At 43.1% G+C, this 26258-nt stretch overlaps 1 protein-coding gene across 1 annotated transcript; it reads left to right on the forward strand.

The window, feature by feature from the left end:
• The first annotated feature begins 1436 nt into the window (after positions 1-1436).
• On the forward strand, positions 1437-25906 carry LOC145356648 (synaptogyrin-2-like). Its single transcript, XM_080209495.1, has 4 exons — positions 1437-1693; positions 11658-11895; positions 16014-16150; positions 20015-25906. The coding sequence occupies exons 1-4, from the start codon at positions 1595-1597 to the stop codon at positions 20192-20194; spliced, it is 654 nt and encodes a 217-aa protein (XP_080065621.1). The 5' UTR covers positions 1437-1594; the 3' UTR covers positions 20195-25906.
• The last annotated feature ends 352 nt before the right edge of the window (positions 25907-26258 follow it).

A 26258-nucleotide genomic window follows, 5' to 3' on the forward strand; every position in this document is an offset into this window, starting at 1 on the left:
GTATTGCCTGTTATACAGACAAAAGTTTCATAGGGTACAGAAGAGGGAAGGAAAGGAGAGAGTTATAACTTGTTAGTTATAGCTAAGGTGTAGAGAAAGGTCAGTCCAATATATGGTAGGTCCATTCAAAAGTCTGATGGTAGCAGGGAAGAAGCTGGTCTTGTACCAATTGGTACTTGATCTCAGAATTTTATATTTTTTTCCCAACAGAAGAAGGTGGAAGAGAGAATGTCTGGGATGCATAGGGTCCTTAATTATGCTAGCTGCTTTGATGGGATGGGAGGCTGGTTTGAGTGGTGAACTGGGCTATGTTCACAACTCTTTCTGATGGTCTTGGTCAGAGCAGAAGTCATACCAAGCTGTGCTACTGACAATCTAGAACTTCTGCACGCCTCATCAGACTCGGTTCGACAAACATCGATTCAACTCCAGATGTGCATCCACAGCATTTATTGATCAAATATTACAATGTCGGGTCAGTCTTCCTTTCACAACGAAGCAGGCAAACAGAGCCCACAGCACCAAGGAGGGACTGACACTGACTCATGGTTTTAGCACAGTACTTACAGGTTCCGCTAATGCATGCACGTAATCTTATTAGCTACAGCTTAAATATCATCAATCAGAGTAGTATTCGTATAGCAGGAGGTATTGTTTTCCAGGCACTATATCATATCACTACAAGCGGCTGATACCATCAACTTCTGCAAATTCAATCATTGCTATGTGCACACATCCTCACTACAACAGGAAAGGATGCTTTCTACGGTTCATCTGTAAAAATTTGTCGAGAGTCCTGGTGGACATGCTGAATTTCCTTAGTTTCCTGAGAAAGCAGGAAGGAAGATAACCATAGCAGGAGATGGGAAGTCTAATAGGTAGCAGAAAAGAAATTCTTAAAAAATAGTGCACCAACCTTTAAAGAAAAAACACATAAATAAGCACTGAAAATCTCCAGAATGTTACAACAGCCTGTGATGAAACAGTGGGGTGTTTCATAACACAGTGCAAGTCAAAAAAGATTCTGAAACACCAAGTATTTGAGAAGTTCGGGGCGGGGGACAGTTAAAGAGAATGAGGAGGTTTTTGGAGGTGACGCCAGCACTTTCAGATGCTCGTCTCTTTTAAGGTCAAACCAAATGAACAAACTCAAGTTAAATCACAACAAAGTAAAAGGGGCAGCTCCCCAAAAGGGGAACAACGCAAACAAAATCAAAGTACAAAGGAAATTTGAAAATATTAAATTAAAATGTGATTATTAGGGTCAATAATGCACGGGCGAGATGCTGGATGTCGCTGTAAGCACTAGATACAGCTCAGATGCAATGGTAGTGACCCACAGGGTTAATGTTAATTCGCTTCCCATGGTTAAAGCCCAGCCTTTTCTAGCTGTTGATTCTGCTCAGGTGGTATCACATGATAATCCAGCCCCATTTCTCTCTCTCTCAGCGTACTGACGTGTTGCTGCATTGTGCAGTGCGGTCGGGGAACGGGGCTGTAGACACTTCCCCTGTTCTCAACACTAATCCCCATTCCCCGAGAGAAGGCAAGCAGGAAAGCTGACTGTCACTGTCCCCCCCACACAAGCAAGGAGATGGAAGGGAGTGTGTACGGTGCGGCCAAGGCAGGGGGAGCGTTTGATTTGCAGAACTTTCTGCAGCAGCCTCACACGATCACACGGATAGTGTGCTGGGTGAGTGAGATGAGTTGTACTTTGTGTCTGTGGGCTGGGAAGAGGTGGCTGAGCAGGTCTGTCTGAGCGCTTGTTAATTTCCCTATTTGTCAATTTCAGAAAGTCAGAGAGATGAAATCGGCTTTTAAAAAAAAAGCAGCTTTTATCACAAAAAAAAGTTGAAGGCGATGTCACTTTTTTGCAAGGTGAAATTTGGTTGCGTTCGGGCCCAGAATGGGGTAATCATCCTCCTCATTTCTCCATTGGTCTCCAACCACTTCCGCATCGAGTGGCGATTAGAAATCACATGCCCGGGGAGGAGCTCCCCTTTAAAAGCGTTCCCAACATCGAAAGTGGAAATCTTGCTGTGTAATTGTAGGAAGGGAGTGCAGGATGTATCTGCAGATATTCAGTGCCAAGTTCAAACCCAAGCTGTTTACCAAGTTGTTTTTTTTGAGAGTTCTTAGAAAGAGAGTTAAGGGACCAGGGCCGGGACAATTCCTCCCGACAACTTTCTCGCAAACAGATCCTGCTGTTCAGTTTCCAGAAATAAAATCCACTTTTAGTGCCAGGAACATGGCTGCTTAGTGACTTCAGCTGTCCAGGAGCCCTGCCTAGCCTGCTTTCTCCCCATACACCTTCCTGCTTACGTGTGGCTGAAAACGCAATACTTTTTCATTAAAGAAAAGGTCCAAATTACTTTGCTCTTGTTGCTAATTTCGTATCTTGTTCCGTTTTTTAAGGAGGAATTACAGCCCTTCTCCTTGTTTTTGTGGCTATGACTCATCTTTCACTCCCTCACTCTGCAGTATAAATATCTCCCACTTTCTAAAATGCCTTTTAGCTTTGACAAAGGATCGTCTGGTCTCGGAACATCAGCTCTTTTCTCTTCTTACAGATGCTGCCAGAGCTGCTGTGTTTTTCCAGAATTTTCTGTTTTAATTTCGGATTCCAACATCCGCAGTAATTTGGTTTATTGTTTATTTTAAAGAGACTGACCTACACCGGAGAATCCTTTCCAAAATGTGGTTGGATGCATTAGCCCATGTCCCTGCTGTAAAATGGGTGGTTAAACGGGTATCTTCCGTGTATGTTCTTATTTAGCCTTGTGGCAAACTCTTATTACATTTAGGAGACGTGTTTTGACCTCTAAATTTCAGAAGAATGTTCCCAGTTGCCCTGACGTTTTGAGAACTAATCAGTTACTTTTTGTGAGTATACCTGGTTCATGTTTAGTACAATTTGAGATCTTTCTCAGTCCTGGATTACCCCACCTTTCTACAGTTCCTAGTTTTTTTTATTGCTTGGTACTTGTCCACCATGCTGCAGTTTTTCCTCCCTGCTCTGGTGCATGGTAATACTGTAACATAGAATCTATGAAAACTGTGTTTAAAGTCACCAAAATCCCAAATTATGTCATGCAGTGATTCTGGCAGTCATCTCTTCAATTTCTTGTTGTACTTACAGCTCTGTACACACTGGATAGAATTATGCATTGGAAACAAATCTATTACTACTTTGCTTGACAGTGATTAATGTTTTTGCTTTAGGTGGTGTTTACACAGTGTCCAATGTTTGCAGCTGTCAAGGGGACTTTGAAATCTGTCCTTAGATTTGCACCACTCCTTCATACACTCCCTCATGTTAGAGACAAGAATTTTTTTAAAAACCCTGTGCGATAAGAGTGGGATAATAAGGTTAAAACTAGAAATCTGAAATTTAAAAAAAAACCCATAAAGTGCTGGAAATGCCAAGCAGGTACAAGAGTGTAAATCTGTTTTAAAAAAAAGTTATTAATTTGGGTATAACAGCCTGAGCAGCTTTCTAGTGTACATATACCACTTCTACTGTCACTCACCTGCACTTTTTATCTTGTTTTTTTTTAAAGTTTATTTTAGTGCCTCAAGTAAGCAAAGATTAACATTGCAATGAAGTTATTGTGAAAATCCCCTAGACGCCAAACACCGGTGCCTGTTTGGGAGGGAGAATTTAGCATAGCCAAAGCACCTAAAAAGCATGACTTTGGACTTTTGTATTATAGACCCCAACAATCACATTTTGATTTAATGTTTTAACTTTCCTTTCAACTTTAGTTTTTTTTCCGGCTGCTCCCCCTTCCTTTTGGGGAGCTGTCCCTTTTAATTTGTCCCTAAGTTAATTTGAGTTTGTTTATTTGGTTGGTGTGAAACCCACACAGACATGGAGAGAATGTGCAGACTCTGCATAGACAGTGACCCAAGCCAGGAATTGAACCCAGGTCCCTGATGCTGTGAGGCAGCAGTGCTAACCAGTCTGCCAACATGCTGCCCCATGTCTGTGTTCCACTAGGCTATCTCTTTAAGGGATATCACTTTCCATCTTTGTTCACTTTTAATTTAATTTTTCTGCACCTCAGATTTGATATCCGTCTGAAGGTGTCACTCCTATTAGTTTATTTATTAGTGTCATAAGTAGGCTTACATTCATACTTTAATGAAGTTAGTGTGAAAATCCTCTAGTCGCCACACCCTGGCACCTGTTTGGGCACACCTGAGGGAGAATTTAGCATGGCCAGTGCATCTAACCAGCACATCTTTGGACTGTGGGAGGAAACCCATGCAGATAGGAGAATGTGCAGACTCCGAACAGACAGTGACCCAAGGTGGAAATCGAACCTGGGTCCCTGGGGCTGTGAGGCAGCAGTTCTAACAACAACCACCTTCTTACTTTTTAACCTAGCTAGCTTCCGTGCTCTCTTTCCCCTTGTCTCTGCTACCAGGAGATACATTTTATGTCTCTTTCTGGTTTCTGCCTCACTATTCCTAAATCCCAAATCTAATTCCTGGTCCTTGGGTTTAATCCCCTTATTCAACCGAACTTCAGTTCAAACTGAAAAAGTGGTTGTTTTGATGCCCACCATATTTAACAAATAATACCTATTTATTTTGGCTTTGGAGGGAGTGCAGAGGAGGTTCACTAGGCTGATACCAGAGATGAGGGGGTTGGACCATGAAGAGAGACTAAATAGACTGGGTTTGTACTCGTTGGAGTTTAGAATGATGAGGGGGGAATCTTGTAGAGATGTATAAGATAATGAAGGGGATGGATAGGGTAGAGGTGGAGAGATTCTTCCCGCTTAGAAAGGATAACAGGACTAGGGGGCACAGCCTCAAGATAAGGTGGGGGGGGGGGGGGGGGGGCAGTTTAGAATGGAGTTGAGGAGGAACTTCTTCACTCAAAGGGTGGTGAATCTCTGGAATTCTCTGCCCGTTGAAGTGGTGGAGGCTACCTCGCTAAATATATTTAAGATGCGGGTAGATAGGTTATTGGTAGGCAAGGGGATTAAGGGTTATGGGGAGAAAGTGGGAAAGTGGAACTGATCCACTTCAGATCAGCCATGATCTTATTGAATGGCGGGGCAGGCTCGAAGGGCTATATGGCCTACTTCTGCACCTACTTCTTATGTTCTTTATTAATTTACAAAACATCTGAGAGCAATCATTTTATTGAAGTAGCTCTTTCCTCTGTTCATGGCCTTGGATGAATGGTTGGCTGGCTTGGGAATTGGGAGGAATTACTCCAGACAGGCTAGACGTATCAACTGAAACAGAAGTTAGAAAAGGAACATGTGGAAAGAAAGAAACAGCAAGATGTAGGCTACCCCGGCATTTAAAGATGTGCTGGTTAGGTGAATTGGCTATGCTAAATTGCCCCTTGGTGTCCCAAGATCTAAGGCACACTAATCTTGGGATCTAGCTAAGGAAGATTAGTGGGATAAATACGTGGGATAATGGAGGTAGAGTCTGGATAAGATGCTCTTTTGGAGACTTGATGGGCTGTAGGGACTCTATGATTCTTATAGGCTAAGTCTTGAACTCAAGTCCTTCAACCATCACTCTCCCTGTCTTTCTGCATGTCCTTCCCAATCTTCGGAGAGAAATATTGCTGATTGTACAGGATGCAGTTCTTGTATTCAACTCGTCTGTTAAAATTCAGCCTTCATCTCAGTTAATGTCATCATTGAGTTTCATGTTTGTGATGTTGCACTAGCGGACACTGAACTCTGTGTGAACTGAAACTGATAACCTAACAGCCATTCGGGAAGTTTCCAGTTGTGATACCAACGAACAGGATAGTTATGGTTTAATCGTCTTTTGAAACCACTTGAGCCTATTTTTCACATTGCACTGTTTTGCCATGATGATTCCCCAATTTGTTATATAATTACATTATTCAGTTCCATATTTTGTCCTTTATTCGTGTTGTAAGGTGTATTAAAACGGAGCTGATTGATTATATCTTTGCTTCTCTGTTCAGCGTAACATAACTAATGTTACACAAGGACTGGACTAATAACCCAGAGACCCAGTGTAATGCTCTGGAGACCTGGGTTCAAATCCCACCATGTTGAAATTTGAACTCATTAAAAAAAAATCTGGAACTAAAAATCTAATAATGGCTGTGAAACCATTGTTGGAAAAAGCCATCTGGGTCACTAATGTCCTTTAGGGAAGGAAACCAGCCAGCCTTACCTGGTCTGGCCTACATATGACTCCAGAGTCACAGCAATATGTTGAACTGTAAATGCCCTCTGAATTGACCCAGCAAGCCACTCAGTTCATAGCAATTAGGGTTGGGCAATAAATGCTGTCCCAGCCAGTGATGCCCACACCTCATGAACAATTTTTAAAATAAAACGGCATGAGGTCTAGTTCAGTTGGCAACGTAGTGACAGCAACATTTCTGAACTGAACCCTTTTTGTACCCGTTATTTTTCCCTTTTTGCTGCTGAATGCTGAGATTTATATTGGGAGGCTGCATAACAATGATAGCGACGCTCCAATATTTCACACATTTAGCCATTTCCTACACAGAGGGCTGACTGACAACTCGATCTTCAGGATCATTCCCCTCACCCCATAAACCTCTGGGTTCTCTGCATTCCTCTATCCTGTTCTCTTACGTATGCCTGATTTTCATTGGAAGGTGTGCCTTCAGGACCCCAGGCTTTCAGCTTTGCCTTGTACTATTGTGGGATGAAACTGTCTGATGCCAAGAGAGAGAGATGCAGAAGTACTTTTCTTTAGTTACTGGGATGTAGGTGTCAGTTATAATGCTAGGACTTTTGGAAGGAGCCTTTGGCTTGAGATGTTGCAACTCAGCAAAATGCAAGCTTGTATTTAATGGACAGAGACATTACTCTGTACCACAAGAGAATCTTGCAGTATAGTTCTTACCAGCCATAACTTTATATTTCTTCTTTATCAGATGTTTTTACTTCTCATGCTATTTCCTGTCTGACATGCACCCTTCTCAGACAACAATATTATCCTTCAGCTAAGAAATGAAGAAAGAGTGCAGCATACACCAACACCCACCTGCTCCTGCTCACTTCTAGATCTCAGCCAGTTGTTGAGGTTTCCATTCCTTGCTTGATGCCCTCACTTTTTTCTCTCTTCCGTGGGACATAGGCGTTGCTGGCTGACCAGCATTTATTCCCCATCCCCAGTTGCCGTTTGAACTGAGTGACTTACTCGGCCGTTTCAGAGGGTAGTTGGGGGTCAACCACATTTATGTGGCTCTGGAGTCGGGTGTGGACCAGACTGGTAAGGACAGCAGATTTCCTTCCCTAAAGGACATTGGTGAACCAGATGGGTTTTTCTGATCATTGACAGTGGTTTCATGGTGATCAGTAGATTCTTAATTCCAGATTTTTTTTTTATTGAATTCAAATTCCACCATCTGTTATGGCAGGATTCAAACCCAAGTCCCCAGAACATTAGCCGAGTTTCTGGGTTAATAGCCTAGCGATAATACCACTAGGCTATCACCCCTCTGTGTTAAGCATGGGCTGTATTCTCTATCTTGAGGCAAGATCAGAAATCACCATAGCAAACTAATCTGCACTGAAAGTCTCCACTTGTATCTTGCATTCCTTTACTACTAGACTTCTCTGGCTGTTGCTCCCTTCACTCTATCACTGGCTGCTCATTAACCCACTTTATTCTTGCACTCAGAAGCTTTCTGGTTAATTACTTCCTGCTTTCAAAATTCTCATTGCAACCTCTTTCTTTAAAGATATCTTTGGGCCTCCAGGCTGTACTCTCTGAACTTCTCCTGCCCTGGCTTGCTTTATCCTTCCCTCTTTTGATAAGTGATTTGAGATGGCAGGCTCGAGTGGCTGACTGGCCCACTTTTGGTCCTGTTTCATAGTTTGTGTGTCTTGCACCTGAATGCAAGCTGTTAACTTGTTTGGGACAAAGATTCCAGAAATTTGTAATGATTTTCAGACAACACGTTACAATGCAAGTAAAATTCAAATGATCCGAATCCAGATCTCCCTTCCCCTTTTCCTGTGAGAAACAAGGAAGAAAGAACTGACATGTATCACAAACCTTTCAGAACTTCAGGATATCCTAAAGTGCTCCACATCCAATGGAGTATTTCTGAAGTGTGTTTATTGGTGCAGTGCAGGAAACACTGATCAATTTGCACACAGAACACAGTGGAAGAGCCCCCCTGACCATCTTTTGGATGGTGTTGGGGTAGTATGGATCCCCATCTGTGAGAGAAGATGGAGCTTTGGTTTAATACAATCATAGAATCCCTATAGTGCAGAAGAGGCCTTTCAGCCCGTCAAGTCTATACCAACTCTCAGAGAATATCTTACTCTGGCCCTCCCCCCCCGCCCTCTGCCTTATCTCCATACTTCCATACATGTCCCATGGCAAATCCATCTAATCCACACGTCTATGAACCGTGGGAGGAAACCCACACAGACACTGGGAATGTGCAAACTCCACACAGATAGTGACTCAAGGCCGGAACTGAACCCGGGTCCTGGAGCTGTGAGGCAGCAGTGCTAATCACTGTGCCAGCGTGCCACCCACATGCTCAGACATATGACAGTATTGCAGTCCCTCAATACTATGGAAATGTCATTTCTGATGCTTTAAATGTTAATCTTCTGACCTCCCTTTCCTACACCCACTCCTGAAAGCCCAACTCATGATATCTGCTCTTGTTCAAAATGGCAACTCCCACATCCTTGTGAAGAGGACCAAAAGGTAGAAGCAGGAATTTCAATCAGCTCCAGTAGAATTAAGTTGCAGTAATGATGTTAGATGCTAAAGGAATTAGACCCCAGTCTTTACATGACTTGCCAATTAGCAGGCTCACGTTTTGTAACTGATGTCCCAGTTAAGAGTATTAAGCTATTTCAAAGTGTTCTCTTAGTTAGAATATTTCACGTGATTCTAAAGCTTTTGGCTCTATCCACTGTGTAAGTTTAGACGATAAGACATAGGAGCAGAATTAGGCCACTCAGCCCATCGAGTCTGCTTTGTCATTCAATTATGACAATTTTTTCATCCCCATTCTCCTGCCTATTCCCCATAAGCCCTGATTTCCTTATTAATCAAGAATCTGTCTTAAAGACACTCAATGACCTGGCCTCCACAGTCTTCTGTGGGAATGAATTCATCACTCTCTGAAGAAATTTCTCCTCATCTCTGCTTTAAAGGATCGTCCCGTTAGCCTGAGGTTCTGCCCTCTGTTCTAGATTTTCCTACTAGTGGGAACATCCTTTCCATGTCTACTCCATCCAGGCCTCACAGTATCCTGTAAGTTTCAGTAAGATCCCCCTCATCCCAGGGTCCTCAACGCTTCCTTATACGACAAGCTCTTAGTTTAGACAGAATATTTTCCTGAATTAATGTTGTATATTCTCAAATGAGTTCCTTTTAAGTATACAACGATTGTGTTTCTGCATTGCCTTGTTTTTATGCTGTGACTCCAATATTATGGTTATGTAGGCTTGCTTCCATATGGTAAAGTAAGTTTATTTATCAGTCACAAGTAGGCTGACATCCACACTGCAATGTGTTCGGATACACAGAGGGAAAATTTAGCATGGCCAATGTACCTAATCTGCGCATCTTTGGATGTGGGGGGAAACTGAAGCACTGGGAGGAAACCCACGCAGACACAGGGAGAATGTACAAACTCCACATAGACAGTGACCCAAACTGGGAATCGAGCCCAGGTACCAGGCACTATGAGGCAGCGGTGCTAACCACTGTGTCACCGTGCCGCCCCCAAAGGTGACTTACTGAAGTTTGGGTTGAAGGGTCCAGCGTCGGGTACCATCAGAATTATATATAGCACATGTTCCATGTTGTTGGAATGCAAGCATCACGTGTGTTCCTGTATGTCATAGTAAACAGTCAATAAGAAAGTGCTGTGTAAACCGATACTGGAAGAGATCATGTGCAGTGTATGTTGTTCAAATTCAAATCTAGGTTTGTACCTGTAGAGTTGCCAAACCCCTGGCTGGCCTTGGAATCTGCAGAAAGTTCAGATAATCTCCAGGATGCAGCTAAACCTGGAATAAAACTGTTGAGCTATTAAAAATATAATTTTCATTTTCCGTGGGCACTTGTTGGAGAGAGTCTGACTGGGTGGTGCAGTCGCTGGCGAGAGCGGGTGGTGATAGCTGCTGTGATAAATATGATGAGAATTGATAGCTCAGTGTCAGTGTAAAATAAATTAGACACAAACGAAACAAAAAGTACTGCTGCTATCGACTGACTATCTCCTTGAAATATTGAACTTTATTCATTGATCCAGCCAGGGGTCTCCTCACTCCCATCACTGCACAGTGATGAATAAACACTTTACATAACATCATAGATCTGGAGGAAGCTTGCGTAATGATATCATTTGAACTGTCAGGTTAAATAATGAATGTCTCATAATGATCCACATTACTGTCTCAAAATTGAAGTATGCTGATTTCGTGTTGCAGGAGGTCTTTGAGGCATTATCAGGAATTGCAATCAGCTCCAGTAGAATTAAGCTGCAGTAATGATGTTAGATGCTAAAGGAATTAGACCCCAGTCTTTACATGACTTGCCAATTAGCAGGCTCACATTTTGTAACTGATGTCCCAGTTAAGAGTATTAAGCTATTTCAAAGTGTTCTCTTAGTTAGAATATTTCACGTGATTCTAAAGCTTTTGGCTCTATCCACTGTGTAAGTTTAGACGATAAGACATAGGAGCAGAATTAGGCCACTCAGCCCATCGAGTCTGCTTTGTCATTCAATCATGACAATTTTTTCATCCCCATTCACCTGCCTATTCCCCATAAGCCCTGATTTCCTTATTAATCAAGAATCTGTCTATCTCTGTCTTAAAGACACTCAATGACCTGGCCTCCTCAGTCTTCTGTGGGAATGAATTCATCACTCTCTGAAGAAATTTCTCCTCATCTCTGCTTTAAAGGACCGTCCCTTTAGCCTGAGGTTGTGCCCTGTGTTCTAGATTTTCCTACTAGTGGGAACATCCTTTCCATGCCCACTCCATCCAGGCCTCCAGTATCCTGTAAGTTTCAATAAGATCCCCCTCATCCTTCTAAACTCAAAGTACAGACCCAGGGTCCTCAACTCTTCCTTATACGACAAGCTCTTAGTTTAGACAGAATATTTTCCTGAATTAATGTTGTATATTCTCAAATGAGTTCCTTTTAAGTATACAATGATTGTTACTTTATCCCAAGTATTTCCCCTTCCTCCTCCTTTAATTTTTAACAACAATTAGAATCTCATTGGTGGGACAGGCTCCATGGTTACAGCAGCCTGGCAGTGACCATTCCTCATAGATGGAGATAGGTACTAGCTGCAAACGCTCTTTCCAAACATGGAGAGAATCAAGGCAGAGACTACACCTTAATGTTACTCGATTAGATGTGCTCTGTTCAGGTGATGGCGTTATGTAAAGGATACAAGCAAACTTCGAACACAGTTGTGTCATTTTTCAAATAAGGAGCCATGCCGGGTGTGACATTCTGATCTGTAGATGTAAGAATAGGGACTGCACCATCATTCACCAGGATATGTGCTGTGAGTCATGGCAGTGAATTCCTTTGGGATCATAGGTGACACTATAGCAATGTCAGCTTTCCTTGTGTGTAATAATTCTGTTTTGTTGTGTTTTTGTTTTACCCAGATCTTCTCCATAATTGTGTTTGGCTGCATCACCAGTGAGGGTTACATGAATCCGCTTCATTCTTCAGAACTGCACTGCATCTTCAATCAAAATGTGGATGCCTGTCACTATGGTGTAGGGATTGGTGTGATTGCGTTCCTCATCTGCATAGTCTTCTTCGCTCTTGACGTCTATTTTCCTCAGATCAGCAATGCTAACCAGCGCAAGCACATTGTTATGGCTGATCTTGGTATTTCAGGTAGGCAGACCAGTTGAATGTGGGCCACGAGCAATGGGGAAATCTTTCTTTTGATGCTGTTCCCTAGTCAAGGCCAGGCTTCACAACGTTAGTCCTCAGGACTGCCTGACACAGTTATCTGATCATATCTGTGCTGAGGGATCAGTAATAGGATATTATTATTTGCATACCAAAGGTTTATCAAGACTTGGAAGACACAAATGTATACAAGTCCCAAATTAGATAAGTTGCTTATGAACAAAAGCCTGGAACCCAAGTGTTCCAGATGATTAGTTTGTTTGTAACTGAACCATAAAGATAGTATAGGATTCTTCTCTGATTACCGGACTGGTTTTAGCTGCTATACCATTCCTCGGTCTGTCCTTGGAGAAGGACTGAAGAGGACAAGACTGAATTCTGGATTTTAATCTTTATTTCTTTCTCCCTCCCATTACCAGCTCTTGTGGCTGGTTCTACTCATGATGAATGACTACTTGGCTGAGGTAATATTTGGTCCCTGTGGGTGCGTGCTACAGAATCAGATACGGGGCGTCATGTGGCACAGTGGTTAGCACAGCTGCCTCTCAGCACCAGAGACCCGAGTTCAATTCTGGCCTCAGGTCACTGTCTGTGTTGCGTTTGCACATTCTCCCCATGTCTGTGGGGGTTTCCTTTGCGTGCTCTGGTTTCCTCCCACAGTCCAAAGATATGCGGGTTAGGTTGAATGGGCGTGCTAAATTGACCCTAGTGTCAGGTGGATTAGTGGGGTAGATGTGTGGAGTTATGGTATAGAGCCTGGGTGAGATTGTGGTTGGTGCAAACCCAGATGGCCTCCTTCTGTACTGTAGGGATTTGATGATCTCTATTCTACTAATTTCAGAAGAAGAGAGGAAACCTATTGGAGGAAAGTACATGTAATATGCAACTCGATTCCTCTGTGTGGTGTTAATTGAGTCTAACTTCTATATTTTTATTGTTGCCCCAGAATTGTAATATTCCATTTAAGATTCAAAATATTATGTTATCTATTCTAGTTCCCGGTAATTTGCATGATTTATAAAGAAAGGTCTATTCTTCTCCTCCTCCCCAGTGGTTTTTTTGCTGGATGGATGATTGGTGTGACACTGCCCTGGGCAGTTTTCTCCACCATCTTGTACCGATCGACCACTGCTTAAAGCCTCAAAGCTGCACATGTCTGCTCCTGGCATCTGCATCAAATTTCTTTGTAGATAATACCTAGCATTTTTTGCAAAGAAAAGCTATAAGCGCAAAGATTTAGCAACATAAGATGCATCAGGTTGCTGAAATGTGCTTTTTTTTTTCCAATTGCTATTTGCAATTATTTGGTTTTCGTGTCATTTGACGTTAGTTAACGTGGCGCACTTTTGGCCTTGTTGAGCTGTGCTCCCAGAATCCATCACTCTGCCTCCCACATACCGAATCTCTCCAATGGCAGCTGGAATCTCTCTGCTGATGACTTGGAAGGAGTTGGTGACTGAAATAAAACTCAAGCCCCAGGTCTTGGATAGGGTTGGCTTTCTGCAGGGAGGGGGGTTGGTAGTTGAGATGTTTTTAAGTGAACAGTTTATCATGGCCTGCTTGCCAACATCCCTCAAAAAGAAAACTACTCAAACGTTGGTGCTTCCTGAATATAAATTCGTTGCCTTGTGTAGTTTTGTGTCAGATGGACAGGTTTGACCCTTGATCTTTGCTAATTGCCCAGGCAGCATTTAAGGGTTTGAGCATTAGCTGGAGGAAGCAATAAGATTGGTTACTAATTAATTGCATATGTCTTTCATTTTTACTTGTATTTGTTTCCTTTGCAATATATACATCCTGTTCTGGGTGACCGCAGAAGACAGATGGTCCATTTAGCCAAACCTGATTCAGGGTTAAGTTGTGACTTTTTGTTCTGCCTCCCCAGCTGATAATCTGTCTCACCATCCACGTGCAGACAAAAACGTTGCCAGGGTTCCCCACTTTCCACTTGAGTTTCTTGCTTTGAAAAGCTTGCCTATTATTGAATTCAGTGCTCGATCTAGATTCTCCAATCCAGTGAAAACTTGTAAAGACGACTATTCACCTGCCTCATCCATCCTCCTCTGGCCCAAAATATAAATCTGTTAGCCCATCATTCCTTATAACTTGGCCCCATTAATGACAACTGTCAGCCTCCTAATCCTGCACTGGACTCGCTCAAATAAATTTACATCCCTCCCACACCATGGACTCAACTATGGGCCAGATGCTGGCGAGTGGGATTAGGTGGGCAGGTCAGGGCATTTCATCTATCAGTGTAGTCTCTGGGTCGAAGGGCCTCTTCTGCATTGTAGCGTTCTGAGACCAGACACTGAACACCATGCTCCAGTTGCATCCTCATCAAGACCCTCACAAACTTAATTTTGGAAGTCACACCTCCCCAGCTGTGTATCAACAATATAAGAACATAAGAACATAAGAAATAGGAGCAGGAGTAGGCCATCTGGCCCTTCGAGCCTGCCCCGCCATTCAATAAGATCATGGCTGATCTGTCGTGGCTCAGTTCCACTTTCCCGCCCTCTCCCCATAACCCTTAATCCCCTCTCTTATCAAAAACCCATCAACCCGCTTCTTAAAAATATTTAGCGAGGCAGCCTCCACCACTTCAACGGGCAGAGAATTCCAGAGATTCACCACCCTTTGAGTGAAGAAGTTCCTCCTCAACTCCGTTCTGAACCGCCCCCCCCTTTATCTTGAGGCTGTGCCCCCTAGTCCTACTGTCTTTTTTGAGCGGGAAGAGTCTTTCCACCTCTATCCTATCCATCCCATTCATCATCTTATACGTCTCAATGAGATCTCCCCTCATTCTTCTAAACTCTAACGAGTACAAGCCTAGTTTATTCAGCCTCTCCTCATAGCTCAACCCCCTCAACTCCGGTATCAGCCTAGTAAACCTCCTCTGCACTCCCTCCAGGGCCAAAATATCCTTGCGCAGGTGCGGCGCCCAAAACTGCACACAGTACTCCAGCTGCGGCCTCACCAATGCCCTATACAGCTGCAGCAAGACCTCCCTACTTTTATATTCAATCCCCCTCGCTATGAAGGCCAGCATCCCATTCGCCTTCCTGACCACCTGCTGCACTTGCAGGCTGGGTTTTTGCGACTCATGCACAAGGACCCCGAGGTCCCTCTGCACCGTCGCCTGCTGCAGTTTTTCGCCACGTAAGTAATAGTCCTTCCTACCATTCTTCCTACCAAAGTGGACCACCTCACACTTGCCAACATTAAATTCCATGCATTAAATATCATGCGTTCTCATTGCTACCTATGACCTGTGTAGCAAAACTGCTGGATCACCACTGTTATCTTAAGCACATTGCCATTCTGTATGTAATCTGTACTCTTCCAATTTTGAACCTGCAATCACTATTGGTCCAGGACTCCGATGATAATTTGCATCATTAACCACTGCCACTAGTTTGTCATTTGTAAATATCGACACCTTTCTATGGAATCATGAGCCTATCGAACCTGCTCAGACACCAATCCCCATAACCCCACACATTTACCCTGCTAATCTCCCTGACATTAAGGGGCAATTTCCCATGGCCAATTAACCTAAAAAGCATATCTTTTGACTGTGGGAAGAAACCAGAGCACCCAGAGAAAACCCACGCAGATACAGGGAGAATGTGCAGACTCCATACAGACCCAGTGACCCAAGCCAGGAATCGAACCCAGGTCCCTGGCACTGTGAGGCAGCAGTGCTAATGACGGTGAACCCATTGTCACTTGCCATTAAAAATCCAACTGACTCACTGCTGTTTTCTTCGAGAAGGAAATCTGCTGTACCTACTTGGTCTGGCCTACATGTGACTCCAGATCCACAGCAATGGTGACTCTTAACTACCCTGTGAAACATGCTAACAAACCACATCACTTAAGGATGGGCAATAAATGTAGGCAGCCAGCGCCACCCACACAGATAAATAAAAACATACAGTAGCTGCACCTCGGTGCCCAGTGTGGTCAATTGCTCATTCTATCATTGGCTCGGCTAATACATGAGGGTCATTGTCAAAATACTGTTGATGGCTCACACTAGTTATCAGAGTAATTGCAGGTAGCGGTTTAACCAATTTATTCTGTTCTTCTCCTAGGCTTCTGGACGTTCTTGTGGTTTATTGGTTTTTGTTTCCTCACCAATCAGTGGGTGTCCACAACTGCCACTCCAATCATTGGGGCTGACAGTGCCCGCGCAGCCATTGCCTTCTCCTTCTTCTCCATTTTCAGCTGGGTAAGTCAAAGTGTGGGTTTGTACAGCTGTTTATTGAAGTCGGCATGTTAAGGTGATTTGGTTTAAGTGATACGGTAGGTTTGGATTGACGTGAATGTGAAATTGTGGGAGGAAGGAGTTTGGTAAAATATTTATGTACAATTTCTCAGGAGGTGGGATTGGAATTAATGAAACAATTAAAGCAACAGCTGTTTCCCTGCAATCTCGCTTTTGAAGTTAAGGTTTATTTATTAGACGCAAGTAAGGCTTACATTAACACTTCAATGAAGTTACCGTGAAAATCTCCTAGTCACCACAGTCTGGTGCCTGTTCAGGTCAATGCACCTAACCAGCACGTTTTTCAGAATGTGGGAGGAAGCTGGAGCACCCAGAGGAAACCCAGGCAGACATGGGGAGAATGTGCAAACTCCACACAGACAGTGACCCAAGGCCAGGGATCAAGCCTGGGTCCCTGGCGCTGTGAGGCAGCAGTGCTAACCACTGCGCCACCATTCCACCCCTCATTGCCCTCAAAGATTCTGATTAGCTGTGTTCTTCTCATTGTGGGAGATGGATAGAATATTTTTGAGCCATCAACAGGTTAATTTCTGTGAACTGTAGAGATGTGAGTGCCAGCGGAAGTGTGTTTCAAGGAGATCTGGTTCTTACTTGTGACTGCTTGTTCTACAAGCTTCACTAGATGGGGAAGCTAATTTGGCGCAGATCAAAGCAACCGTATAGTTTTGACTATTAACTACCTAGTTCTAAGCGACGTGCACAGACACAGTAAATAGGAAGGTGCTGCTTAAATTTAGTTAACGTTTTACAGAGATAAATGACTCACTTTTTCTTGAGAGATTCTGTATTTGTTGAGGAAATGTATGTTTGTGTCACTTTTTTTTTTACAATTGCGTGCATGCTGCTGATTTTTAGAAGCAATAACAGAAGCAATTTTTTTGGACAGACTTTTCCATTTAGCTGCCTCCCTTTGTACGTCAGACCATGTAACAAATAATTGTGGTCTCCCTTTATAAGCAAGGGGTTTTAAATATCTGTCAGAATAAAAGTGCTGCTTGGAGTCAGGAGACCTGAATTTATCTCCAAGCTACTTCCCAAATCAACCGCCCTGTGTTGGGTAAGAGTACAATCCGGATGCTTGGATCGTTTCCCAGTGGTATTTCCGTTAATTGGGTCAACAGCAAAGTGTTTTTTTTATATATGTGGCCTGTGGACTTTCAAGGCGAAATGTCACAACCAGTTCCCTCAAAAAAAAAACCAGTCTATCGACCACTCTGCTGCCAACTCTCCTGCATCAGTGTGGCTTATTTCAGCCTTAAATAAAGGGTGGCAGTGTTTGACTTGACGGCAAGAAAATCACCATTTGGTGGGTGGCATTGCTGCGAATCCTGACTGACCCCTCACTGCTTCCATAGAAGTGAATGAAATGAAATGAAATAGTGCATCGGGCAGACATGAGAGTAGCATCGTTCGATGGCATGAGTAACTTGTTCGGTTAATTTCCCCTTGTTGTTCAAGGGTCCAGATGCTCATTAAATAACACGGGGCCCAGGGAGATCTTAATAAAATTCACTCAACCGTGCAGCAGCGTGACTTCCACCCCCATTCAGAGGCCACAGTTTTATAAGGGTAAAGTGGTTGGGTTGGCTGTGCCGTTTGATCTCTGGTATTCACAGTTTGCTGTCACATTTTGACTCTAGTTGTCGAATGTGGAAGGCTCTGTTGATGGTAGAATAGAGAGCAAATAGTCCAACTTCTTCCTGTTTTTGCCTGGGACAGAGCACTGGCACGTTTAAACTGGTCTAAAACTGTCCCATTAAATCTCCTTGGAGGTGCAAGAAATGACACAGAATCCTACAGTGCTGAAGGAAGCCATTTGGCCCATTGTGTCTGCACCAACCACAATCCCATGCAGGCCCTATCCCCACAGGTTTACCCTAGCTATACTCTCCTTGACACTGAGGGATAATTTAGCACGGCCTATCCACCCAGCCTGCTCATCTTTGGACCAAGGGAGGAAACTGGAGCACCCGGAGGAAACCCACGCAGATATGGGGAGATTGTGCAAACTGCACATGGACAGTGACCCAAGCTGGGAATCAAACATGGATCCCTGGCGCTGTGAGGCAGCAGTGCTAACCACTGTGCCACCATAACATGAGAATGTAGGGAGGAAACATCAGTAGAGGAAAGAATTCTGCCAAATTCCAATTTCGATCCCTCTTCCCTGTCTCTCACCATCTGACTTGGAAATATATCGCTGTTGCTGTGTCAAAATCCTGGAACTTCCTCCTAACAGCACTGCAGGTGTACCTACACCACAGGAACCACAAGGGTTCAAGAAGGTGGCTCACCAGATTTTCCTGGGGGCATTGAGGGAAGTGCAGTAAATGCTGGCCTCATCAGCAACATGCACATCCCAAGAACACATTATTAAAATAATGTAATATTTTCATAGCTAGATTTCTTTACTTAACTAGAAAGAGTGCAGAAAAAGACTTACTAGGATGCTTCAGGGACTTGTTGGTTTGAGTTATAAGCAGAGGCTGAATAGACTGTGATTTTTATCTCTGGAGTGTAAAAGGTGTGGGGGTGATCTTATAAGAGGTTTATAAAATAGTGAGGGGCATAGATCAGCTAGATAGTCAATATCTTTTCCCAAAGATAGGGGAGCCTAAAACTAGAGGGCATAGGTTTAAGGTGAGAGGGGAGAGATACAAGATTGTTTCACACAGGGTGGTGAATGTCTGGAATAAGCTGCCAGAGGTAATAGTAGAGACGGGTACAATTTTATCTTTTAAAAAGTGTTTAGACAATTACATGGGTAAGATGGATATAGAGGATTATGGGCCAAATATAGGCAATAGGGACTAGCTTCAGGGTTTTAAAAAAAGGGACAGCATGGACAAGTTGGGCCGAAGGGCCTGTTTCCATGCTGTAAACCTCTATGACTCTGACAGTGATAGTGTGGGGTATGGAAACACTTAATAGACGAGTGAACCCATGTATTCAACTTCCTCTTTGTGTGCACTGCGACATGAAATTGTCAGGGAGTTGAAGTGTGCAGCTAGAGCTTTACTGTTCAGCAAAAGCAATCTTCAGGAGTTTTGTGGTGCGGTTGGTAGCGTCCCTGCCTCTGAGCCAGAAGCTCCAGGTTCGAGTCCCACCCCAGGAGTTGACAATTAAGTAAGGCGCATTCATAACGTGCCTTAACAAACAAATTGAATGTCAGCCTGCAAATCCTTCCAAACACACTAGTGGCTGGCGATAAGAGCAGGAGACACTCTTGGTCAGCCATGTTTGAAGTGGACTGTCACCCCCTCATGTTGCAGACCCTTGGCTACAGACAGGTGATCTGTTCTAGGAATTACTATCTACAGAAACAGATGGTCTCAGTGTATCAGAATAAGAATAGAAAAACAATCTTCATTTTATTGGAAATCAAAGCTTGGCACTTGGGCTCAGTGTTACATTGATAGAGATTTGATTTATTATCACATGTATTAGTATACAATGAAAAGTATTGTTTCTTGTACACTCTCCAGACAAAGCATACCATTCATAGAGAAGGAAAGGAGAGAGTGCAGAATGTAGTGTTACAGTCATAGCTATGGTGTGGAGAAAGATCAACTTAGTGCGGGATAGGTCCACTGATGGCAGAAGCTGTTCTTGAGTCAGTTGGTACATGTCCTCAGATTTTTGTATCTTTCTCCCAATGGAAGAGAGAATGTCTGGGCTCTTAAATTATGTTGGCTGCTTTTCCGAGGTGGTGGGAAGTGTAGACAATGGATGGGAGGCTGTTCCATGAGATGTTGTTCCAGATTTGGAATTCCTGATTGTGACTCTTGGTGTTTTCCTTCCGTTTAGGGGTTGCTGGTTTGTTTTGCCTTCAAGCGATATCGTACGGGCGCAGGGGACTTCACCGAGAAGTATATGGACCCGACGAATGATTACCCGCCATATCCCAACGTTACTGAAAACTACCAGCAGCCGCCATTTGGCGGCACTGCCCCGTCAGACTCTGAGTACAAACCACCCACCTACTAAACCAAAGCGAGCAGTTCACTCCCCCAGCTCCTGGAATATGAGGCAAACTGAACCAAGCGATGGCGAGCAGGAATAGATGTTGCTGTTACTATAATCATTTTTCAAATTTTGGTGTGACTTTTTTACCCTCTTTCTCTGTTCCCCTCTGAACCCCATACAGACTTTCCTGCCCTCTGCAAAGAGGATGAGCATGATGCCAGACTTCCTGTAGCAGCACTGGCCACCAGAAGTGTGAGCATGTGTCCCCCTGCCTCAGGGAGGGGGATGTCTCTGCTCAGTGTGTCTCAGCTGTGAGCTGGAAGGGAGGGTCTGCGGTTTGGGATCGACAAAGGCCCTCGCTTTCTTCCGTCCTTTCAAAGCTAGCCTTTAACCTGAGTTCCCGTTTGTCCAGCAGCTATTCCGAGTAAAATTCTTCCTGTATCACCAACCACTTCCCTTTTTAATCCTGATCCACAAATGTGCTGTTTGAAGACCACCTTTAACAGAAAGTGTAATTTGTAAACTCCCATTATCTCACTCTGTGTACATTGCAAAATCTAACCTTTAAATGTTGGGAACAGGATGCTTTCCTCCATAAATTTGGTACATTTCCATTTGTGTTGCTTAAGTTTGGAAACTCACTAGTTCAAAACACTAACTCTAAGTTGGCAAAGGCATTATGGCGGGTCTTTATGTAAAACTTGAATCGCGTGCCATCAGAGACATCTCTTGTTGATGTACTCTCAGCTGCCTCGAACAATTTTAACTCTGTATGCCTTTAATCTAGCATTGCCTAATGGGATCTTCCTCCATTGAGGAAAGTCTTTGGGCGCTGCCAAGTGTAGTTTTGTATTAGTAAAGTGCGCCAGGTTGTTGTGCAGTGCTGCTTTACAGTTCCAGTGCTAGGAAAACCCCAGAGTTGCCCTGTGCTTGTTGAATGTGATCAGCAGCAATACAACGTTTACACAGCATTTAAATGGGACACGAATAAAGGAAATTGTAGTGGGTGCAATCTTGGGATAAAACCTGTTTTGGGGCAGCACTCAGCACCACTCCAAACAGGATAGCATCGGCAACAAAAATATTCTGCTGAGTGTTTACAGTTTGTGATTTTGGGCCACAGTTGGTAGGATGAGCTTTAACTCAAGGTTTATCTATGGCCTGCCATCAGTTAAGGAAATCTCAGCAGGATGTAAAAAGTGGAAGAATGTTTCGTACTCTTGTGCCTTCCCTCACCATAAGCTTCTCCTTTCCTAACAAGTTCAGTTTAACATCTGCTGGAGGAGGGTGGCTGGCAAACACTTTAAAAGATGGGAGGATTACTTGAAAACTTTACACTTCTGTATCTAAGCTTGAGTCCATGGTTGGTTTGTGCCAGGAGTACAAGATGAGCTGGTGGTGTGTCAAATCTGTGCATGATAATTTAATCAAGAGTTATAATATGTGCTGTGCAGAACCTGGGTTGTTATGTTACCGTAAATCAGTGTGCAGAGGCTTGGGTGAAATATTGTCTCCAGCGAAGTGAATTTAAGTCAGCCCTGCTCTTTATCAACCCATAGCTGTTCTAAGTGAAGCATTTCAGTGTGTTAAGCCTTGCTGCATGTGTTCTGACCAGAAACACGGGAGCAGGATTTAAAATTAATGGAGTGTGACATCTTTTGAACCTTTGAGCTCGTGGAGATTCCTGACGTAAGCAGTCAGTGTTGAGTTGGGAAAGATTCCGTCAGGTTTTTTTTCCCGGTTGTCATGGTGCTTTGCCCTTGTCAGTGACCCAGTGTTTTCTCACAAATTAAAGACGACGCTGGAAGAAGATTCTGATCATTGCTGCACTCTCCTTCGAGAGTAGAATTTTCCATCAGCTTTTCCTGATCGACCACTGTAACTTTGGAAACTATAGAAACAGCGTGAAACAATCCTTTTCTGTTTCTTTGTTTCCCACCGGGCTGCAGTGCAGTAAGAGTTTGGGAGAAATTGTCAATTTATTGCATGTATTTGTGTTATTAGTGACATTAGTAATACAGCCCTGCAGCCTCTGTGAATGATCCATTTATTGCTCCCATACTCCACAGATATTAGCTCCTTAAATATCCAACAAAAAGCATTGGATACAATTTGAAACCCCTTTTGAATTCCGAATCTTTGCAGATGTAACAGTTTGAAAAACCCTTGGGGAAATTGTGATCAAAGCCAAAACAATTAGGTCCTGCTATTATAAATTCCCATGAAATGTCCCCAGTAAAAAAGTACAAACAGAATGAAACCACTGAGAAACAGCAAATAAGATACAAATTTATCATAAAACTGATGCAGATTACAGTGCTCTACATTCCTGTGTTCCACGTGCACTACACATCTCTCAGGAACATGTCCACATGTGCTTTTTGTTCCTCAGAAACTGGTCTGCTTGCCCCCTACACCATGTGCTGTACATTTCTTGGGACACCCTAAATTTTGATCAAGAATTGAACTGTTGCAATTGCCTGTTGTGTGTGAGAGTATTTTTATTTTTTGCTGGTAGGTTTGAGTAGCTTGTCATCCACTGGCTATGGTTCAATTTGTCACATGCTTCAGGAACGTTTTTGAGCACTCGAAGTGAGGGCACGCACCAGATGCCATGAGCGCTGGGTGTGAACTCATCGATCCATCATTGATCCGCCAGGGTTTAATTATTTTATAGTCGGAGTGTTTCTTAAAAATTGGGTGTATGAAAAATGTGCTAATTTTGTTTCGTATTGGTAGGATATGTAAGTGAGAGGTGTAACCTGTTGTGCCTAATGTGAAATGACTGCAAGGAATTTGGGTGGGTTCCTTGCAGTTTTGAAAGAGTGGCAACTTGTTTTTTCAGGCATTTGAACTAAGCTGGATTCCAGACGTCAGAAGTACTTTGTTTACAGGTGTGCAGCATAGACCCCAAGCTGAGCAAAAGCAATCTGCACTCGACGCACAGTTTATAGAGTAGAATAACCCAGGGAAATGTCATGGGTGGAGAGGGCAAGGAGAAACTGGTGGAACGGTGTGTAGAGAAGAATAGCAATGTTAATTGCCAATCTGGCTTGTGTAGTTGCACAGGTTACCTTCAATTGCTATGATAGAGTTAAAACGGCTGGTCAATATTTATTTATTCCACAACCAATATCACTAAGGCAGCACGGTGGTTAGCAATGCTGCCTCACAGGGTTCAGTACTCCTGTCTCACAGTGTCAGAGGCCTGTGTTTGATTCGTGGTTTGGGTCACTGTGTGGAGTCTGCACATTCTCCCCGTGTCTGTGTGGGTTTCCTCCCACGGTCCAAAAGACATGCTGGTTAGGTGCACTGGTCATGCTAAATTCTCCCTCGGTGTACCCAAACAGGTGCTGGAGTGTGGCACCATTACTTCATTGCAGTGTTAGTATAAGCCTACTAGTGACACTAAATAAACTTAAAACAGATCATCTTGCTACAATTACACTGCTGTTTGTGGGAGCTTTCTGTGAACAGATTAAGTGCGTCGAGATGCCCTAAGGTCATGGAAAGGCACCATATTTTTAAAATTTTCATCTGATGCCCAAGATCAGTTTGGGAGTTTTAGATGCTATAGACGGAAACTCTTTGTCAGAGAGGGAAAGATCTCAGTTGTGACGATGGGGAAATAGCCCTCAGCAGTAGTTGTACGTGCAGTCGCAATTTTGAGGTTTTCGTTTGCATCAGGAATAGCAGCTGGTTTTGTATTTTCACTGGGCCGGAAGGTTTGTTTCTTACCCCTGCCCAATATAGTGCACTAGGAAGATGTGGTGCCTGGATCCAGTAATGAGTCTGAAAATCGAAAGGAGTTTTTCTATTCCCTGTGTTCACTTGACTGACTGGACAATATATTCAATGAAATTATACTCTTCCATAAAAGCAGCAAATGCACAGCATGTCTGCCAGGATCTAAAGTGTACGGGCTAATGTTTTACTAAACGTGGAGGTATGTTGTTTAATAATTAAATATGGGCTAATGTTTTGGGTGGGTTCTCTCCTGAGTTGGAATGGCTAATGTTCTTCTTTCCTGCTGTATATTTCCTATTTTGCATGTGGACGTTCCTCCCTTCTTTCGAGGGTTGGGGGAGGGATTTTGTTTTGTGCAGAGATGCCTCTGAAAAACACTAGACCAATAGTCAAGGCTTGAGGAGGGGAAAAGGGCCTGACTGGAACCTGCACATATCCCTGCCAGGATTCTTGCTGCAAACAAACTGTGGTCAGGGCAGTACTTGGGAGAGGCTATTTAGTTTTATCTGTCTAATTGAAACATCTGCACAACGTCTAGAATCCAGAAATATGTTGTTATTTCATTACGTTGGATGTTTTTCTTTTGTACTACTTTATTATATTCTGTAATTTGTTTAATAACCAAAATCACTTTTTTGTAAAAGGATTTTTTTGTATTCTTTGTACTGTATGAACTACTGAAATTGGGCTTTTAAATGATAGGGAAATGTTATTTAGCTTTTGGTTCTCTGTGGCATATACTGAATATAAATTTGTAATTAAATTGGCAACTGTTGCACTGGGAAGGTGTTGTATAATTAGCTGGCAACTTGCTGCAAAGTGCCTTTGAGATGATATCGGGGTCTTGCAGGCTATTGACATTATTTCAAGCATTCAGGTTGAGAAGAGTCTCCGGATTTGATATCAAGTCTGCTCAACAGCTACCAGCTGGAACCCCACTGCCTTTCGACTGCTGCTGTTCAGGACTGTGACTGGCTAAGCACTTGGAATAGACAGACAGTCACAGCAGCACAGCATGTGTGCCCGCTGCACTGTGTAGAGTGTGCACAGCACCAGTATATATTAATTTTCACTGAGGATTACACTGAGAGGATTTTCAACAGCATCAGGCTCAAATCAACACTTCCTGCCTTAATAATTATCCACTGCTCAGCTGAACTGTTGAACAGCTAATGCAATTAGCACGCACTCTAGCTGTTTATTTTAAACAAATGAGAATCTCCTAGGTTATTATACTTATCCTCAATGCTACATCCAGAGCTAACCTCCCACTTGTACAGTTTAAGATAATGGTGAGTAACTGCCTTGTGCTCAGCCTGGAGTCACTGCTCTGTACTGCTGTCTTTGTTACTGACTTATTTATAACTATTGAAGAGTGCCAAGTGGTGGAAGTCTACTTCACTTAGTTTCTGGAGAAGTGTTGTGGCTTATAACCCTTGTTTTATTTTGTGATTGGAGGCTTGTGTATTTATTCTTGGGTGTATGAGACAGGGCCCAAGTTCCCACTTTTTTGAGAACTCAGGCTTAACTGTGATGTTCTCAGAATTAAATATCCAAACCTGTGGAATGATACTCAGCAGGAGCCTGTGCCTGCAGGAGAAATGGCAGAAAAGTAATTTTTCTTTAAATTCTCAGTGATGGAAAAACATTGTATTTTAATATTATTATTGAAGTAATGGGGATAGTGAAAGGTGTTTAGTGAAGAATGACTTATTTCAAAATCATACGGACTGGACATTTAACAGTGTAATTGAACCAAATATTTTATTTACTTTGCTGGAGAAATTGTTTGCGAATCTCTAATGTACATGCCTTGCCTCCTGCTGTGCCTTCCAAAGTCTTTTTGTCATTAATATTGATTGTATTAGAGCTTACACGGCCAGCTATAGCTGTGGTCTTTGGACTTGAAACTTTCAAATAAAGCGTAAAAAAAGTTATTGATCATTGTGCTCAATCCACTGTACAAATAAATTTTTTTTGAAAGTAGTGGCATGTGCTAACTGACTCTATTTTGTGTTTGGATGTGTGTGATGATAATTTGGTTCAATGCCTTTTGAGGCAATTTACATAGAAGACACCTTTAATGCTTTACTGTTTGAATGTGGAGTGTTTCCTGTGACCCCATAGAGTCCCTACAATGCAGCCATTCAGCCCATCGTGCTGACACCACCAACAATTGCACCCAGGCCCCTATCACTGTAACCACATATTTACCCTGTGAATCCCCCTGACTGCAAGGAGTAATTTAGCAAATGTAATGCACTTAACCTGCACATCTTTAGACTGTGGGAGGAAACCCATTGCAGACACAGGGAGGATGTGCAAACTCCACAGAGAC

This window comes from Carcharhinus amblyrhynchos, chromosome 21, assembly GCF_965287045.1.
Source record: "Carcharhinus amblyrhynchos chromosome 21, sCarAmb.v2.hapA, whole genome shotgun sequence".
In the NCBI taxonomy this organism is placed as follows: domain Eukaryota; kingdom Metazoa; phylum Chordata; class Chondrichthyes; order Carcharhiniformes; family Carcharhinidae; genus Carcharhinus; species Carcharhinus amblyrhynchos.

Coding starts and splice junctions, on each gene's coding strand:
- LOC145356648 (XM_080209495.1), top strand. CDS start 1,595: ATGGAAGGGAGTGTGTACGGTGCGGCCAAGGCAGGGGGAGCGTTTGAT. Junction 1,694..11,657: donor TCACACGGATAGTGTGCTGG/GTGAGTGAGATG, acceptor TGTTTTACCCAG/ATCTTCTCCATAATTGTGTT. Junction 11,896..16,013: donor GGCTGATCTTGGTATTTCAG/GTAGGCAGACCA, acceptor TTCTTCTCCTAG/GCTTCTGGACGTTCTTGTGG.